The sequence below is a fragment of the Rhinatrema bivittatum genome, chromosome 3 (genome assembly GCF_901001135.1).
Source record: "Rhinatrema bivittatum chromosome 3, aRhiBiv1.1, whole genome shotgun sequence".
Taxonomy (NCBI): domain Eukaryota; kingdom Metazoa; phylum Chordata; class Amphibia; order Gymnophiona; family Rhinatrematidae; genus Rhinatrema; species Rhinatrema bivittatum.
This window is the reverse complement of record NC_042617.1, coordinates 215,677,958-215,695,879: the sequence shown is the minus strand read 5'-3', so window position 1 is coordinate 215,695,879 and position 17,922 is coordinate 215,677,958. Positions and strand designations below refer to the sequence as shown.

Genomic DNA, 17,922 nt, shown 5'->3' with positions numbered 1-17,922 from the left:
ATTTATTTAACATTTTTATATACCGGCATTCGTAGGACACATTCGTAGGACGCATTCGTAGGACACATCATGGCTACTGGGGTGGTGCTGATTGCTATTGGCACTGAAGCCCATTCTGCTGCCTCCTCTGTGCAGGCCCCGTGGGTTTCCACTTCCTCCAAGTTGATCTCGTACAGTGTGAGATCCGCATAGAGAAAGTGCTACTCTTGCACATTACCAAAGATTACATGTGCCAATCAGTAAAAAGTAATTTATTATTATTTTTTTTTTTTTACCTTTGCTGTCTGATCTTAGTTTTCTAATCGGTTGGTCCCAGGCTTTTTTGTTCCACCCCCCCCCCCTTTATTATTTTTTTGCCAATTCCTTTCATATTGTCTTTTTTTCTATTTCTTTTCTCTCCATCTATCTTCTTCCTTCAAACATACAGTCAGGTTCTCATTCTCACATGCTTTCTCTCTCTCACACACACACACACAGGCTCTCACTGTCACATGCTCTCTCTCATACAATCATTCATACACAGTCTCTCTCTTGCACATGCTGTCAGACTCACACACACAGGCTCTCTCTCACTCCCACATGCTGTCTTGCTCAAGCACAGGCTCTCACTGTCACATGCTGTCTCACACACACACAGGCTCTCACATGCTGTCTCTGCAAACATTCAGGTCCTCATTCCCACACACAATCTCTCAACTCATCTCATACACGCAAACAATCTCTCAACTCATCGCATACACGCACTCTACGGGCCCTCAGCTTCTCTCTTACCTCTGGGTCTCCTCTTCACGGGTCGCTGCAGGATGGGCTCTGCAGCAGCCGCCCTGCTCTTCTCGGGCTGATATGCGGCAGCGGCGGCCCTGCTCTTCTCGGGCCGATCCGCGGTGGGGACCCTGCTACCGGGCCTCCTCCTCCTCTTCTTAGCTGGCAGCAACAACGCTGCTCCTCTTCTGCACGTGGCCGACGCTCCTCCCCCTTCCTGCCCATGCGGCTCCTTCCGGGGCCGCATGGGCAGGAAGGAGAAGGAGCACCTGCACGCTTAGACGTCACCTTTTTCTTCTGGCCGTGGTGACGTGAGCTCCACCACGGCCTTGCCGATCTTCCTGCTGCGTGTCTCCGGCACACAGCACAGCGATTCTTCAGTACTAAGCCGCCAGTGGGATGAGGTCCACCGGCGGCCGCGTTGGCTCCCACTTGCCGGTGTGTCACGTGCACCAGGCTTGCGCGACACACCGGCAAACTGCAGGCGACACACTAAAGTGTCGCGACACACACTTTGGAAAGCTCTGCCCTAATCTAACCCCCCCAAAATGTTTATCTTGCCTTTTGCGCCTGCCTCTGGGCAGGCGCAAGTTGTGTGCACCAGCAGCCTGCCGGTACGCAAGCTGTGTTTACCTGAATTGAAAAACTGCTCCACAATCTTATTTAAAATTTTATGAATGTGAACTGTATGTTTTGATGAGCTATAAGAGAGGTGTTATCTACAGCACAGCACAGCCCTAATTGTGTTTTCCTGGTATGCTAAAAAACCATACACCTCCATTAAACAAAACAAAAAATAATCTGTAACACATTTTGCCCAATCTTCTTTAATCATAGGCACTAAATTCATAATGCTTGAAGTCAACAGCTTTAAAAACCCTTAGCAGAATAAGTTCCCTAAGATTTCAGCAGAACTGGCCTGTTTCCCTATAGGAAATAAACAAAGAAATCAGTTACTGGCCACTACTCGAAATTGGATGAACTCTCCAAAGGTTATTAGGATGGGGGGGGAGGGGTGGACAGAAGATCTTACATGGCTAGTTTCCCAGTAGGGAAACTACTGAAACAGAGTCCCTGAAGCAGGCAGTTAAGACTTTCTTCTTCATTTTACTTTCCTAGGTAACACAGACATATCCTCCCTCATTTTACATGTGTGCATTATGCAGTTATCAAAATCCTTGAGACATTTATTTATTTTAAAACATTTATATACTTCTTTACAACAAATGTTTGTCAAAACAGTTTACGTCTATTAATATACATAATTAATATACAATGTCAACACTATTCTTCAACAACATTCATAAGGAGCAGCTAGGATTAAAAAAAAGGACACTGCCCTCGCTCCCAGGGGCTTTTCACAGGAACTGTGCTGTTTCTAGGTTCTCGAGCTGAAAACCTAGGAAAATTCAAGGAAAAATGCAGATTGAAGAGGGTGATATGGACTTTAGCATTAATGTTCCTTACCTTTTCAAAATCTTGACTATTGATTTCATGTAGCCAGCTGAGGTGTTCATGAGCCTGTAGAAAGCTAGCCAGCTGTCCATGTTGAGAGATGGGTTGAGATAAAAGCTTTCCTCGCTTCCCTTTCTCCAGATACCAACGGAACAAGAAGTCTGAGAAGTTCTAATGATCACACAACACCACACATATTAGTGATTACAGCATTACCACTTTCTCAGAAAGATTTTACTTGGGTTCTAGTGTACTGTTCTAGTAGTCATATTGGTCCTGGAGAAAACTGGGAGCTTTGTAGGTTGTAATTCTTGACCTGATCCTCAAGGACTGCTTAGTACTCTGGTTGTATATCCACATGTATATACACGTACATACATGAGGTATATTTTCCTACAAATGTACCTCATGCACATTCATTGTGGATATTCTGAAAAACACTGGCTGGCTAATCATGAATGAACAGGATGTAAACCATTAAAGATTATAGTACAAAACTTTGAGACCACCTAAGCCCTTTCCTTCAAGTGTGAATATTTATTTTATTTATTTATTTAAGGTTTTTCTATACCGGCATTCATGATAAGATCATATCATGCCGGTTTACATATAACAGGGGGTGCAAAAACTGTTCTTTTAACAAGTGCAACGGAAGCAAAAGTTACAATAAAACAAGGTTGTAGAACTGGGAGAGGAAGGAAATAAGGAATATAGGGCTGTAGGGATGATACTTTTATATCTAAACAATGTTGTGGGACAGGAATTCCTATAGTAGAGGTCATTCATCACTCCTGGAAGAAACTGAATTAACATTCATTAGAGATATTTAGCAGGTGCCAGAAATCTTGTGAACAGGGTAATAAACCTCATCAGTCACGAATCCAATATCTTTGTTTGTTCCATTCTTTTTTTTTTATCTAAAGATTTAATGTATTTTAGTTCCCACTACCCTTAATAGAAGGCATGGGGATAGCCTGCATAGAGTAGCAGATACTACCCTAAAAAAAAAAAAAAAAAAAGCTTGCTGGGCAGACTGGATGAACCATCGGACCTTTTTCTGGCTTCATTTACTACATTACTATATACTTCTGTCTAGGCCCTGAAACAAGACCCATTTTTCTGTTTTATCACAAAGTCATGGAGACCAAGTAATTTCTGCATTTTTTTGTGTAGGAAATAAACACATTTTTTAGGTTAAAAGTTCTCTTTCAGTGGACGAGTTGGGGTATAACTTTTAAAGGTTGTACCTCATTTGGGCTTAAGAGCATTCAAATTGACTGAAGAGATTCACAACATACTGAAATAATTAGCAGGTACTTCATGGAAAGAGAAGAATAAATTGTGCAAATTTTGCAAAGTGTCAAGGTTTTATTTTGTATATTTTAGACAATGACTTTTGTGATGTACCTGTAGAAGAGTTTTCCTTCCGATAACCCTCCCATGCAGATCATTGTTGTGTAAGTAATGCTGTAGGGTGGACAGATAAACTTTTCAAAAGTTTGTTTGCAGCGATCTCTAGATTCTCTTTTACATATTTGACCAGCTTTTGAGCAATGCTATCAAAGATTTTTTTTACTCTTCCATTTCTTGCCTTGATTTCAACAGTTCCATGGAACTTCCATTTTTAACGTTTCTAACATTTGAAATTGCAAGCTGGAAACATTTTAATATTTTTTATAGCCTTCTGCTGCTCAGTAGGAATGAATTATCTGCATCTTCAAATGCTTACACAGCTGCTGCTTATAAGATCCCATTGTTGTTGCCAGAATAACAATCACAACATGAGTGGCTAGATGGGTTACAATATTTGTTCAATTGTGGAACTGGCTTCATGTGACTAACCGAAGACCTAATGAGTCAATCAACTGTTTGGGTCTTTATTAAAAAAAAAATGTTTAAAGTAGTAATGAATAAACCAGAAGGGTTCCATACTTTTGCAAATGCTAATTTCACTGTTTTATCATTTCCAATCTCTTAAATTCAGTAAATAGTAATTTAGCATTAAAAACTTGCAGAAAGACTTCTGATCAAGATGGTGGCGCATGCTGGACGCTAATAAGATCGGCGCTAGAATTTCCAATTTTTTCTTGCTATTCGAAATATGCCTCCTAAACATAAGGGCAAGGTGAGGGTATATCCATTGGAACCGTTACCCTCACCAATTCAATTGGAAATCACGTGCTTTATGTCCGTACCTGCTGAAGAGCCAGGAGCCGAGGAGCCTGATGCGCAGAGTGGCAGGGGAGAGCCTCTCGTGCCAGCAGAGGAGGCATCGCTGAGTCCTGATCTAAGAAGGTCACCTGCACAGAGAAGGAACGGGGAGAACTCCAACGAGGGACTGGGAAGTGATGTCATTTCCGGATCCAGACTCAAAGCAGAATTGAGCTCTGTTGGCGAGACACTGCAAAATCTGAAACCTGTGGAGGTAAGCCCAGTTGCAGGACTTACTGAAAGAGCTGAAGAGAATGGAGGAGTACCATCGAGCCTCAATCAATCTCCCGGAGTGAGTGCGGCTGAGCCCGGACTGTGGAACATGGCAGGTACGGGGGAAAGTGGCGCAAATAGCGAGACCGACGGAGTCCCGGGCCGACCACCTGTTGTGACCTTGGAAGCCCTCTGGGACTTGGTAGTAGGCTGTAGGTCGAAATTGACTATAAAATGGACCAAGCTAATGTTAAACAACATCAAGAGCTTGCTAAAATGCAACTTAAACTATGTGCGGCAACTAACAGGATCTCAGAACTGGAAAAGAAAGATGTGAAAACTCAGGAATTTAAAGCTGTTGTGGTTAAAGACCGAGAAATTCTAGCTAGAGCTTGAGAATAACGCTAAGAGTTTAAATCTTCGAATTTTGAACTTTCCGAGAATTGTAGGAGAAATGCCGTATATTACCTTAAAAAAGTTTCTACAGGATATATTGGGATTTACTGATTCAGATATGCCAGCGGTGAATACTTGTCACTTTTTGCCACCTTCTAGAAATGCAAATACAGATTCCAACAGGCAGTTCCAAAATGACCTGACAAATTTTCTTGAAAACTCTGTTACTAGTAATTGATAAAGGAATGCTATTGGTCTCTCTAGTTACAACATTTGATGTAAATAAAATAATGAAAGTATATTTTAGAAAGTACCCCTTAAAGTATTATGATATAGCTGTAAAGATTTTTCCAGACAGCGTTATAAACTCAGCTGAGATGTTAAAAGTTTTTGGTTATGAGACAAGATGTTATAGCTTTGGGATATTCTTTCTTATTACGTTTTCCTTGTAAATGCTTAGTAAAAAGGAGAGATGAATGTAATATCTTTTTCACATCAGAGCAATTAGCAAGGTTTATAGAATCTAAAAAGCTAATTACATCGTCCCCAGAGACATAAATGTAAAGCAGGTTTGCTGCAACCATCTATCTTGTATTTTTCTTTTAATTTGAAGTTTGTTATAACTCCCATATTCTAAGTCTCCTTGGAAATAGAATCATTGATTAGGCTAAAGAGAGATATTAATAACATATAATTTTGCTTGATGTACATCTATATTTTATTGCTGTTTATGAGATATGTGAATATCTATTATTTCTGTTACGAACTTATTATTGGTTTGTAAATTAAGAAAAGTTATAAAGAATTTTAAAAAACCCAAAAACTTGCAGAAAGATGTCATGTTTTAACTTTGTCCACAGAAATAAAATATGAATTTCATTGAAATCCTAAGAATGTTATTACAAACCCGTAACGTATCAAAGATTATTAGTGACTTTCATTTTAGCACATCAAGACTGCATCTACATATTAGTTGACTAATGTTCCATCTGATGCTAACAGACTAATCGTGAGATCAAGATAGTTCTAAAATTTGATAGACTGTGTGATGCAGTTTTTCACTATAATTTTTAGTATAATTTTTTTAAATACTCATAAAATCAAGTTAAAACAAAGTCCACACTTATCTTTTGTGAGAATCTTCATGGAACTGCTGAGCTACCTAGAACACAACGGGGGAGAATGGAATGGACAGTCCTCTGACGACTCAGCCGGTGGATTGATCAAGGGAGGGGAAACTCCTTGTCATATCACCCTAAGTCCACTCCCATCAGCTGAGGAGATGGACCATTGCCAGCAAAATCAAAAGGAGGTAAATCTTCCTAAGCATCCAGGCAATGCTGACACACGCTTAAAGAAAGCTCTGGATGAATGGCTTGATGTGGCATGCAGCCCAAATACCTAAGCGCTTAGGCTTCTTCACCTCAGGCACCATAGTTGTAAGTGTGCAGACTGCCAAAGCCTCACGCCTAGAGTACCCATGCGTATGACTTGACCAAAATGGCTGCATAAAAAATGTGCATCCAAGGACATGTGACTAGGCTGCTCATCCAACTGTTAAGCTGGCAATAGTCACTCTGGAAGCTCTTTGGGACTTGACAGTGTCCATGGGTCAGGCTAGTGCTGCGTGTTCCTCAAAGGTAGATTTTGTCTCCTCTTGCTTGGACTTACATTTTCTGCCTGGGATGCTTCTCAATCTCAATTACCAGCAAGATTTTCTTCTCTTGAACAAAAGGTCTCTAATATTGAGAATCTTCAACCTTTTATAAAAGAGAGGAATAGTTTACAACAAAGAATTGAATTATTGGAGAATAAGTCAGCTCTATTTGAGATTTATACATTTTTCCAAGGCTGTGAGTGAACTCCCTCGGATGACTCTACTGTGTTACTTTCTTCAACTTTGAAAATACTTGAGGAGACAATTCCTGCTTGAAACAATGTTTATTTTATTTTATCTGTGAACACTCAATCACAAGCTGTGGACTTGGATTTAACGGCTTTCCTTGAGACGTCTACCTTTTTTTCTGAAACAGACTTAAGTTTCAATATGAAGAATTACTTCAAGAATATTGCTATTTCTTTTATAGGTTTAGTTGTTAGGATTTTTCTCGTGCCATCTAGATTAGGAGGAAAGCTTTCTTAGCCTTTCGTAAAGATGTATTAGTACTTGGAGCCATGTTCATGTTAAGGTTTCCATGTAAATGTCTTGTAAAATTAGAAAAGGAGAGATATCTTCTTTGCTCCTGAACAGCTTCAGGCTTTTATAAATTCTAGAAAGACTAACTTCTAGTCCCATAGACTTTCCTTCTAAATGTCCACTTTGATTTAGTGATGCCAGTAGTAGTCATGTAATGCACTTTCCTCATATTTGTTGCCTTATTTCTTCTCCTTTGTTTCTTTGTTGGTGGATAAATAAAGTATAAATTGTTATAATGTACTATCTAATTTTCCTCAGGATCATTTTCAGTATTTCAGTTAAACTATAAAAGATTAAAAAAAAAATCCCTATGTCTTGTTTTGACAATGTGACACTTGATAAATAATTTCTTTACTAAATCATCTTGGTCACTGTGTAGAGTAGTTTCCTATGACACAAGTCTTGCTAGGTTACAGCTCATTGTGGGTCCTGATAAGATATTTTTTGGGTTTACAAAGAAGACATCAATAGTTCTAGTATGGAAAAATACAGATTTTGGTGAAGATACACTATTTGAAAAGGGTGCAGCTCATCACACAAATGGAATAATGCTGCAAAGTTGCGTCACTGAATCAACTCCAACAATGGGTCAAGCAGGACTGCTTAAAAGTGTTGGTTTACTGGAAGTACTTCTTTTGGGGGGGTTTAGAGGTGTACTACGTACACAAGAAGCAAGGTCCCCAAAGCCTGAGTCATCATGCTGCATTAGAGATGAAAGTATAAAGAATGCACCTGAACAAGCACAGAGGACTGAAATGGCATACATTTTTATGAAAGCTATCAATGAGGAATCATCTATACTTCCTGGATGGACAGATTTTTATACCCATTTTCAAAGAATCTGTACTCTTGCAGTCATTAGGGCATCACTCACAGAAATTTCTATTCTATTCTAAAGTGAAATGTTGACATAGAAGACTAGCTTGGACTTTAGCATGTCGTCTTGGTCTTGACGAAGCAACATAGGCTAAAGCACAACAAATTGTTGAAAAGATTATTGTTACACAAAATGTTTGATGCTACATTTTTGTGAATTCCATACAAGCAAGTTTTTTTTTTAGGTATCCTTGGGAAAAGGTTTGGAGACATTAGACTGTGTGATATCTTCAGATTCAGAAATTGCTGCCCAATTATCAATGAATAGTGTTTTGCAGGTACATAAGAACAAAAGATATGCCATACTGGGACAGATCAAGAGTTCATTAAGCCCAAGTCACAAGTACTTGGCAAGTACCAAATAGATCCCATACTACTAATGCCAGTAACAAGCAGTGGCTATTCTCTGTTGATTAATAGCAGTTTATGGACTTCTTCCAGGAACTTATCCAAACCTTTTTTAAACCCAGTTACATTAGCTGCCTTAACCACATGCTCTAGTAATGAATTCCAGAGCTTAATCGTACACTGAGTGAAAAAGAATTTTCTCTAATTTGCTTTAAATGTGCTACTTGCTAACTTCATGTAACATCAATATTCCACTCTATGGGAGCACACAAACTTTTAGAGGAGATTATGCAGCATCTGAAATCCCAAATTTTTCTGAAGTCATTAACACAGGCCAAAATTGATGAGTACCTTGAGGGTCATAACCAAAATCAAGCTAGCTTACGCTTATCAGTCTTGCTTTTGTATGTATTTCTGTTGATTTCATTAGTTTGGTCATGAAATATAATTTGTTCATTAACAGAAAAGACAAAAGAGAATCAAACTTTTGCTTTTGAGAGTTCTTATATTGGACATGGTTCAAACCTTTTTATGCAAGCCACATGTGAATCTAATTGAGATTTGTATCTTTCATATCCACTTTATTATGTCTTTGCTCTCTTCTTATGAGCAGATTAATTAAGCAAGGTATCTTCCATCAGATTGAATGGAAATAGCGAACTAGCCATTTACACATCCAAAATGTTACAGACTACCCTGTACTCAAGGACAATTTAGCATTAGGGTACCTATATCTAACGTGAAGATATATCTGCCGTGTTACATTCCGGGGTGTTTAGTGTGCCCTTGGGCCTCAGCCCGACCCCAGACGGATGCAGGACCGAACCGAGGATTGGCGACGTGTCCCAGGATGGCAGAAACACAGTCTTACCCTCTGTCGGGCATGCAAGCTCCCAGCACCAACAAGATGATTTTGGTAAGTGAACGTTCCTCCGACCGTTCTGAGCCCTTTTGGACCTGCCGCTTGGATCGGCATTGAGCAGCAGGCCGGCCTGAGGATGAGGGCAGACGGAGGCCGTAACACGAAGACATGACACCAGGGTTGAAGCGACGGCATCACAGGCAAGGGTTGATGTGAAGACATGACACCAAGGCTGTTGAAGACATGACAAGAAGTGCAAAGTCATGCATATGGGGAGTGGAAATCTGAATGAACTGTATTCGATGGGGGGGGAAGTGCAAGAAGTGCAAAGTCATGCATATGGGGAGTGGAAATCTGAATGAACTGTATTCGATGGGGGGGGGAAGGCTGATGTGCACGGAGCAGGAGAGGGACCTTGGGGTGATAGTGTCTAATGATATGAAGTCTGCGAAACAATGCGACAAGGCGATAGCAAAAGCCAGAAGAATGCTGGGCTGCATAGAGAGGGGAATATCGAGTAAGAAAAGGGAAGTGATTATTCCCTTGTACAGGTCCTTGGTGAGGCCTCACCTGGAGTACTGTGTTCAGTTTTGGAGACCGTATCTACAAAAAGACAAAGACAAGATGGAAGCGGTACAGAGAAGGGCGACCAGGAAGGTGGAGGATCTTCATTGGATGACGTACGAGGAGAGATTGAAGAATCTAAATATTTACACCCTGGAGGAAAGGAGGAGCAGAGGTGATATGATACAGACTTTCAGATACTTGAAAGGTTTTAATGATCCAAAGACAACAACAAACCTTTTCCGTAGGAAAAATATCAGCAGAACCAGGGGTCACGATTTGAAGCTCCAGGGAGGAAGATTCAGAACCAATGTCAGGAAGTATTTCTTCACGGAGAGGGTGGTGGATGCCTGGAATGCCCTTCCGGAGGAAGTGGTGAAGACCAGAACTGTGAAGGACTTCAAAGGGGCGTGGGATAAACACTGTGGATCCATAAAGTCAAGAGGCCGCCAATGAAGAGTGGGTGACTCGCCAGAATGATGGCTACTGCCTGGAGACAATACCCTTTTCAATAAACATACACATGCTTACTGTGACTCCAACATCGCTCTAAACTTCAACAGCAAGAGGAAATGTGGAAAAAAGGATTTGCACTCACGAAGAGGGGAGTAGCTGGCTTGTTATGGCGGTTACTACCCCAAACCAAATAAGCCTGATACTTCACTTTCAATGCATATACAGCATAGTTCTCTGCTTCAACGGCAGGGGAGAAGAAAAAAGGGTTCGCACTCACAAAGAGGGGAGTAGCTGGCTTGTTATGGCGGTTACTACCCCAAACCAAATGTGCCTGATACTTCACTTTCGATGCATATCCAGCATGGCTCTCTGCTTCAACGGCATGGGAGAAAGACTGATACATCACGCATTTCCAGCATAGCTCTCTGCTTCAACAGCAGGGGAAAAGAAAAACTGATGCTTCACGCATATCCAGCATAGCTTCAACGGCAGGGGAGAAGAAAAAAGGATTCGCACTCACAAAGCGGGGAGTAGCTGGCTTGTTATGGCGGTTACTACCCCAAACCAAATGTGCCTGATACTTCACTTTCGATGCATATCCAGCATGGCTCTCTGCTTCAACGGCATGGGAGAAAGACTGATACATCACGCATTTCCAGCATAGCTCTCTGCTTCAATGGCAGGGGAGAAGAAAAACAACCAATAAGGGCTGTATAACATAGTCTGGGTAAAACAAATAAGCATGGGTGTAGCTTGCTTATTGCGGCGGTTACTACCCCTACTACCCCTAACTAATCAAGCTAGATATTTCACTTGGATGCAGCTCCATCACTGCTCTCTACATTAATGGTGGGGGTGGAAGGGAAATAGAACCAAGAGCTAAGAGAAACAGATAAGTATGAGAAAAAATGTGTGAAGCTTGCTGGGCAGACTGGATGGGCCGTTTGGTCTTTTTCTGCCGTCATTTCTATGTTTCTATGTCACCAAGGCTGATGCAACGGCATCAGCGACAAGACGAGAAGCTGGGAAGGTGGACAAAGGCACTGTCTCTCAGGGTGCCCTACTCAGCCCACCTTCATGGGCGGATCCAATGGGCTGGTCGCAGACCACCCTGTCCCACTACACGCCCTACAAAGCCCAAGGACCATGAGGAGAGCGGTACGAGCGCAGGGAAGAATCCAGTCGAGGCAGAACTTCAACGACGGAGCCGATGTCATCCGGAGCTCCACATAGGCTGGCAAGACAGGACGGCTCTGGAGCACAGGACACCAGTCCACTGCCGGCATCTCCTAAGACGGAGCAGCGTCACCTGGAGATCCACGGCCGGCAGAATAGAAGGCTCCAGAGCACTGGAACAAGGACACCAAGGAACCAGGAACATCAGGAAGCGGGACGTCCAAAGACGAGACACCAGGACACCTGGACAGGGACCTCAGGCACGAGAATCAGACGAAAGAAGACGAGGAGCTCCACGGAGAAGACAAGGACCTGTCAGAGCACTGGCAGGCCCGGCAGAGGGTAAGACCATTTTTCTGCCATCCTGGGACACGTCGCCAACCCTCGGTTCGGTCCTGGATCCGTCTGGGGTCGGGCTGAGGCCCAAGGGCACACAACACCCCGGAATGTAACATGCCGAAGGTGACCTGGAATAGGATTATATTTTGAAATTGAGATATTAAAACTTTTTCTTTTAGGAAAAATGTACCATAGTGTAAACTAAAATGTCAAGTTATATACAATGCAAGAATATCATGGAGATTTTTCCTGGATAATTTAACTTCACTCAAAGCAATTGAACATGCTTACTTTTGTTTTCAGTAGCTTTGTCTATATAAATGTTATATAATACTGTCAAAAAAAGAAAATTATGATTATTTCTCCATGAAAGAATATCCAATTGTCCTTATTTCTAAAGAAATGATTTTGGCTATGCATTAAGGGGTAGATTTTTTAAAAGAAGCGCGCACTGCCTACATGTGTGCGCACTATCTGGTCCGCGCACATGTACGCCCAGTTTTATAACATGCGTGCGCAGGTGTTATAAAATCTGGGGTCAGCACGTGCTCCGAGCCTCACTGCCTTCCCCGTCCCCTACCTCCCCCGCCCTTTCCCCCCTACCTTTGATGATTTTTTTTTAAATTTCAAAACTTACTTCAGCCCTGCCGGCACACGATCTCTGACACAGCGGCAAATGGCCACTATATGTCAGGGGCCTCCACCCCTTTCTGCAAGCCCCGGGACTTACACACGCATCGCCAGGCCTTTTTAAAATCCGGCCCTAATTCTCCAACTATTTTGCATAGAGTGAAAATAGAATGCACAAATGACAGGAAGGTACTATGAAAGTTGCCGCTGATAGGAAGTGGGGGTGGGGAGTTGGTAATACAATGGTCTAAAAATCATAACCTAATAATGTTCTTTATGAATTTTCACAATTTCTGATGGCAGGCTAAATGGAGAAAATTTTGGTGGATAATATACAGTTGAAAAAACAAGTGTCAGGGCTTTCAGAATGATTTTGTTCATAAAAAAATATGAAAAGTTTTTTTCCATGCATATTATATACATTTTGCATCTTTGCCATGAAGCTCCTGCAAATTATTTCAATATCTTGTCTCTCTCTTCTGGTCATTTTGAACTTTCTTAAGCTCAAATGAGGCAAAACAATTCCAGTGGATGAGCTTTACTACATTATGCCTTTTTTGTGTATAGGCTTTCTGACAGCATGTTCCATCCAGCAATGAGATGTGTAACCATTTCTAGTTCTGGTTTACAGAATCTGCATTTATTTGTTTTAACTTTTTTTCTATGCTGGCTGTGAACCATCTTGTACTGTGCTGCTATTATCTAACTCATCTTTAGGTTTAAGTTCTCCTTTCCTTAGCCATTCCTATGTCAGATTTTGATCTATGTGAAATTTCTTAAGTAACTCTCTCTAAATTTGTCCTGTATTTATATTTTTGCCAATTGTTTTTCCTTATTTTGCAATCTGATTCTTTAGAAAGTTCTTCTCTTGTTTTGCAATTTCTGTTGCTTGATAACCCATTTTGCCCATTGCTACAATATTGTCTGTTTCAATCTGAAATACTTTACCTTTTATGAAAACTTCAAAAGTAAGCGTTTTGAAAATAGCTCATTTCTAAGATTTTATATGTTCTTCTTTAGTCCACATCTTCTGAGAAGACAGCCAGCCCAAGTATGCTCCCCAGGCTTGAGTGGACGTATCCATCAGCAAATTTTCTTGAACTTGTGGGTGAAAAGAGAGACCTTGCAGGAGACTGAGAGGGTGAATCCTCCAATGAAGAGAATTACAAATAGGAAAAGTAATCAATATTCTGGAAGACTGTGTTGAGAATACTACTTCCAGTGACATTTCAAGTGCCAATGCGGAAATCATATGTATATAGTCATGCGAACTGTGGCTGCCATGAGATCCAGCATTCCATGAACTTTCTTGCTGATACTACTCTTATGCTGAAAAGTGAATGTATCAGTAAGAATAATCTGGATATCTTTTGAAAAGGAAGTAAGGGTAGGATACTGTGTAAGAGCGCTCCAGAGTTACTTGTTTCCTTATTACCTTTTTCCTATATATTATGGTTAAGAGACGCGGAAGGCTTCGAGGGGATCCCCCTGCTCTTCTGCAAAGCTCTTTACCACGTGAATCGACGATCCCAGAGCTGCTCCTCGCTTCAGCACAGTTAGGGCCAGTCTTCGATGCCGCTGTCTCCGGGGGAGCAGAGCGCCAGCCTAAAGCGTTTTTTGGACATCTCATTGAGCCCCAATGATAGGACTTCTCCTGCCCTGATGTGGTGGGTCAGGAGAGCCTGTATATTGACCAGGGGGTGCCGGTGGCGATTATCCAACGCACGGTTGAGAAGAGATCTGGCGTTGGATCTTTGCAGACTCAAACAGGCTCAGGGAAATCTCAGCCTTTCGTCGGAACTCCAACTGTAGTCATGGGACTTGTTGGAGGAACTCTGGCCATACTACACCAGTGAGAAGTTGTACATGTGCATGCGATGCAAAGAGCTCCTGGCTCTCAGAGAACGAGTCCGATCTCTGGAGGCTAGAGTGGCAGACAGAGAGGTATATAGATGAGACCTTCAGGGACATAGTAGTCAAGTCCCAACTTCAGACTGGCAGCCCTGGTGCTGCCTTGGAGGAAGAAGGTCTCATAATGGGAGAGCACCAACCAGGTGTAGCAGGAAAGGATCCTGTAGCAAGGACCTGCTCTCTAGGTGATGCATTGTCCTTTCGCACTGAGGATATCTCCCCAAGGCCTACTGCCCAGGAGGGAAGGGTTAGGTCGGCCGTCATAGTTGGTGACATTCTGGCAGCAGGTCTCACAGTTCAAAGTATCATGGAAAGGCCAGAGGCACCTATCAGACAAACTTTATGAAGTTCAATCATAGCCATTTTGGGTCTACATCTCTTGCAGGCTTTTAATGCCTGCTTCCCTGACATGATTTAAAAAATTAAGACCACTCCTTTATGTATGTATTTATTTTTTCATATAGAAGAGACTAGAAAGAAGAAAGGGTACCAAAAAAGAAAAAGAAAAAAAAAATGAGAAAAAACAGCAAAATCAATTTTTGCAAAACAAAATCCCATGGGCAACGAGAGAAAACAAATGTTCTGCCAGGACAGCAGAAGGAAAGAGACTGAAGAGACTCACGGACGGCTGCTGCATGAGAACTCCCATACATGCTTAGAAGAGGCCTGAATGGTGGAAATATTTATGTTCTTGTATTTCTAGATATTTCATTGGCATTTGATACAGCTGACTAGGACACCTTATTGTACTAGCTAAATAATAAATAATAAGCATAATGGGAGTGGTTTTGGCCTGGGTCCAATCATACTTTTTCGGGCATTCCCAGCAAGTCAAGATGTGGTACAGATACTTACAATGGATTCTATGAATATAGGCCTTTTCAACATCTACCTGGCTACCTTTTGCAACATTTTGGCTGGTCTATGTGAGGGATATAAATTTTATGCTGACGATATACAGTTTTTTGTCCATGTTCAGTTCATATGACCAGCCACAGCAGAATCTTTGATTGACTATTGTTATGCTATATATCTTGGACTTCCAGCATCAACTAAGTGCATTATAGTTATTGCTGAACTCAATCACCTGTCTCATTTCAGGAAAGAGTCACACATTTCTCCAACAATTACAGACTTGCACTGGCTTCCCATTCTACAGCGTGTCCATTATAAAACTGCATGACAATGTTCAAGTTGAGTAGCTCTAATGACTCTCCTTGATCTAACAGCACGATGGATCTAGTGTCTTACATGATCTTTAAGATCTTCTCAGAGAGACATATTATACATACCTTCAGTACAGTAGGCCTGTCTTGTGGAAACCAGGTTGCACTTTTTCCACTGCAGCTCCTACTCTCTGGAATTCATTGCCTGAGGCAATGTGTCAAATTGTTCGAAAACATTCAAGACCATGTTGAAGACATTTCTCTTTAAACAGGCTTATTTTTCAGTTAAATATAGTTTGTATGCATATATAGTTAAGGCTTTCTGGCATGATTTTGATTTGATGCAGCTATGTGCTGTAATCTTGTTTTGTAGATCGTTTTATGTCTGTCATGATCTGTACATCGCTTAGTGCCTGAATAATCAATAAATTTAAATAAAGATAAAGAAAACTGAGAGAACATGTCAAGTTGGCGCCGTTGAATGACATTAACCAATTGAATGGCTGATACCTGTCCTTCCTGTCCATGGAGAAATATAGAATATAAACATTTTTGGAACAAATCTGGGATGGATCCGCATAACCACACTACTGTGAAAACATTGCAGATATGAAGAATATGACACCAGAGCCTGTAATTCACTTATTTTTTGTAGCAAAGTGATAGCTACAAGAAATAACACTTTGCAGGAGAGAAACGTCAAATCTACCAAATTGAGAGGTTTGAAAGGAAGTTTCGTGAGTTGAGCTAGGACTAAATGAAGTTCACAAAGGCACTGGTGGTTTACTGACCAGATGTCTGGAACATCACAAAACTTTCATGAACTTGGTTACCAAAAGATAGATAGATAGAGATTGGAACTCCTCCCTCCTGCTGGTGATACGATGTGATGCTACAGAGACTAATCTTGCTGAAGAGGTGGTGATGACGAGAGGAAGAATAGATACTAAAGCAAGTTCCTTGGGCTATAGGAAAAATGATCCAGATAGTTGGACCCACATCAAGCTGAAAAACCTCTTCCACATCAAACTGTATTATCTTCTGGTTGAGGGCTTTATGGCTAAAATCAGCACATTCTCCATCTCCTTTGGCAGGCATGAGTAAGGATGACACTACTGTGTGTTCAACATCCATGTTGTCAGGGCCAGGAATGAAAGGTTGAGATGGCAGAGATATATGCAACAGAATCAGAGACTGAACTGATAGACTGATAAGAGATAGAAACCACAGTTGCTATGGCTAGGCTGGTGCAATGAGGATTTTCCTTGCCTTGACCCAAAGGACCTTCTGGACAGTCCTGGTGGTAAAGGAATTGGTGATATGCATAGAGTAGACTGACACTCCAGCATAGAAGAAAAGCATTGGGAGCTAATATTTAGCTAGTACCAGAAGTCTAAGAAGTAAGATGGGAGAATTAGAATGTATAGCAGTGAATGATGACAGACTTAATTGGCATCTCAGAGACATGGAGGAAGGAGGATAACCAATCAGACAGTGCTATACTGGGGTACAAATAATATTGCAATGACAGAGAGGAGCATCCGGGAGGCGGTGTGGCACTTTAAGTCCGGGATGGCATAGAGTCCAACAGAATAAACATCCTGCATGAGACTAAATGCACAATCAAATCTTTATGGGTAGAAATCCCTTGTGTGTTGGGGAAGAGTATAGTGATAGGAGTATACTACCGTACACATGGCCAAGATGGTGAGACAGACAGTGAAATGCTAAGAGAAATTAGGGAAGCTAACCAAATTGGTAGTGTAGTAATAATGGGAGATTTCAATTACCCCAATATTGACTGGGTAAATGTATCAGCGGGACATGCTAGAGAGATAAAGTTCCTCGATGGTATAAATGACAGTTTTATGGAGCAATTGATTCAGGAACAGACGCGAGAGAGAGCAATTTTAGATCTAATTCTCAGCGGAGCACAGAATTTGGTGAGAGGTAACGGTGGTGGGGCCGCTTGGCAATAGTGATCATAATATGATCAAATTTGAATTAATTACTGGAAGGGGGACAAGGAAGCAAATCCACGGCTCTAGTGCTAAACTTTCAAAAGGGAAACTGATAAAATGAGAAAAATACAAAAAAACTGAAAGGAGCAGCTACAAAGGTAAAAAGTGTGTGAGAGGCATGGTCATTGTTAAAAAATACCATCCTAGAAGCAAAGTCCAGATGTATTCCACACATTAAGAAAGGTGGAAGGAAGGCAAAACAATTACCAGCATGGTTAAAAGGTAAGGTGAAAGAGCTATTTTAGCCAAAAGATCTTCATTCAAAAATTGGAAGAAGGATCCAACAAAGGAAAATAGGATAAAGCATAAGCGTTAGCAAATTAAATGTAAAACATTGAT

The 17,922-nt window shown here is 41.3% G+C and overlaps 1 protein-coding gene and 1 long non-coding RNA gene across 5 annotated transcripts in view; one reads left to right on the top strand and one right to left on the bottom strand.

The window, feature by feature from the left end:
* The window catches only part of NUP133 (nucleoporin 133), a 271,938-nt gene that overhangs the window by 74,670 nt on the left and 179,346 nt on the right, over nt 1–17,922 (bottom strand). The window contains exon 20 of the mRNA XM_029594184.1: nt 2,230–2,388. Coding sequence (XP_029450044.1) covers nt 2,230–2,388 — 159 coding nt within the window. The remainder of the gene's footprint in view (nt 1–2,229; nt 2,389–17,922) is intronic.
* Nucleotides 1–17,922, top strand: part of LOC115087249 — a 221,397-nt gene that overhangs the window by 76,651 nt on the left and 126,824 nt on the right. The window contains exon 4 of one of the 4 annotated variants that reach the window (XR_003855471.1): nt 13,506–14,448. The exons of 2 other annotated variants lie outside the window; for them this stretch is intronic. This is a non-coding gene — a long non-coding RNA (uncharacterized LOC115087249). Of the gene's footprint in view, nt 1–4,232; nt 5,869–13,505; nt 14,449–17,922 lie in introns of those variants that run through there. One more of the 4 variants, XR_003855474.1, reaches the window with a different exon arrangement.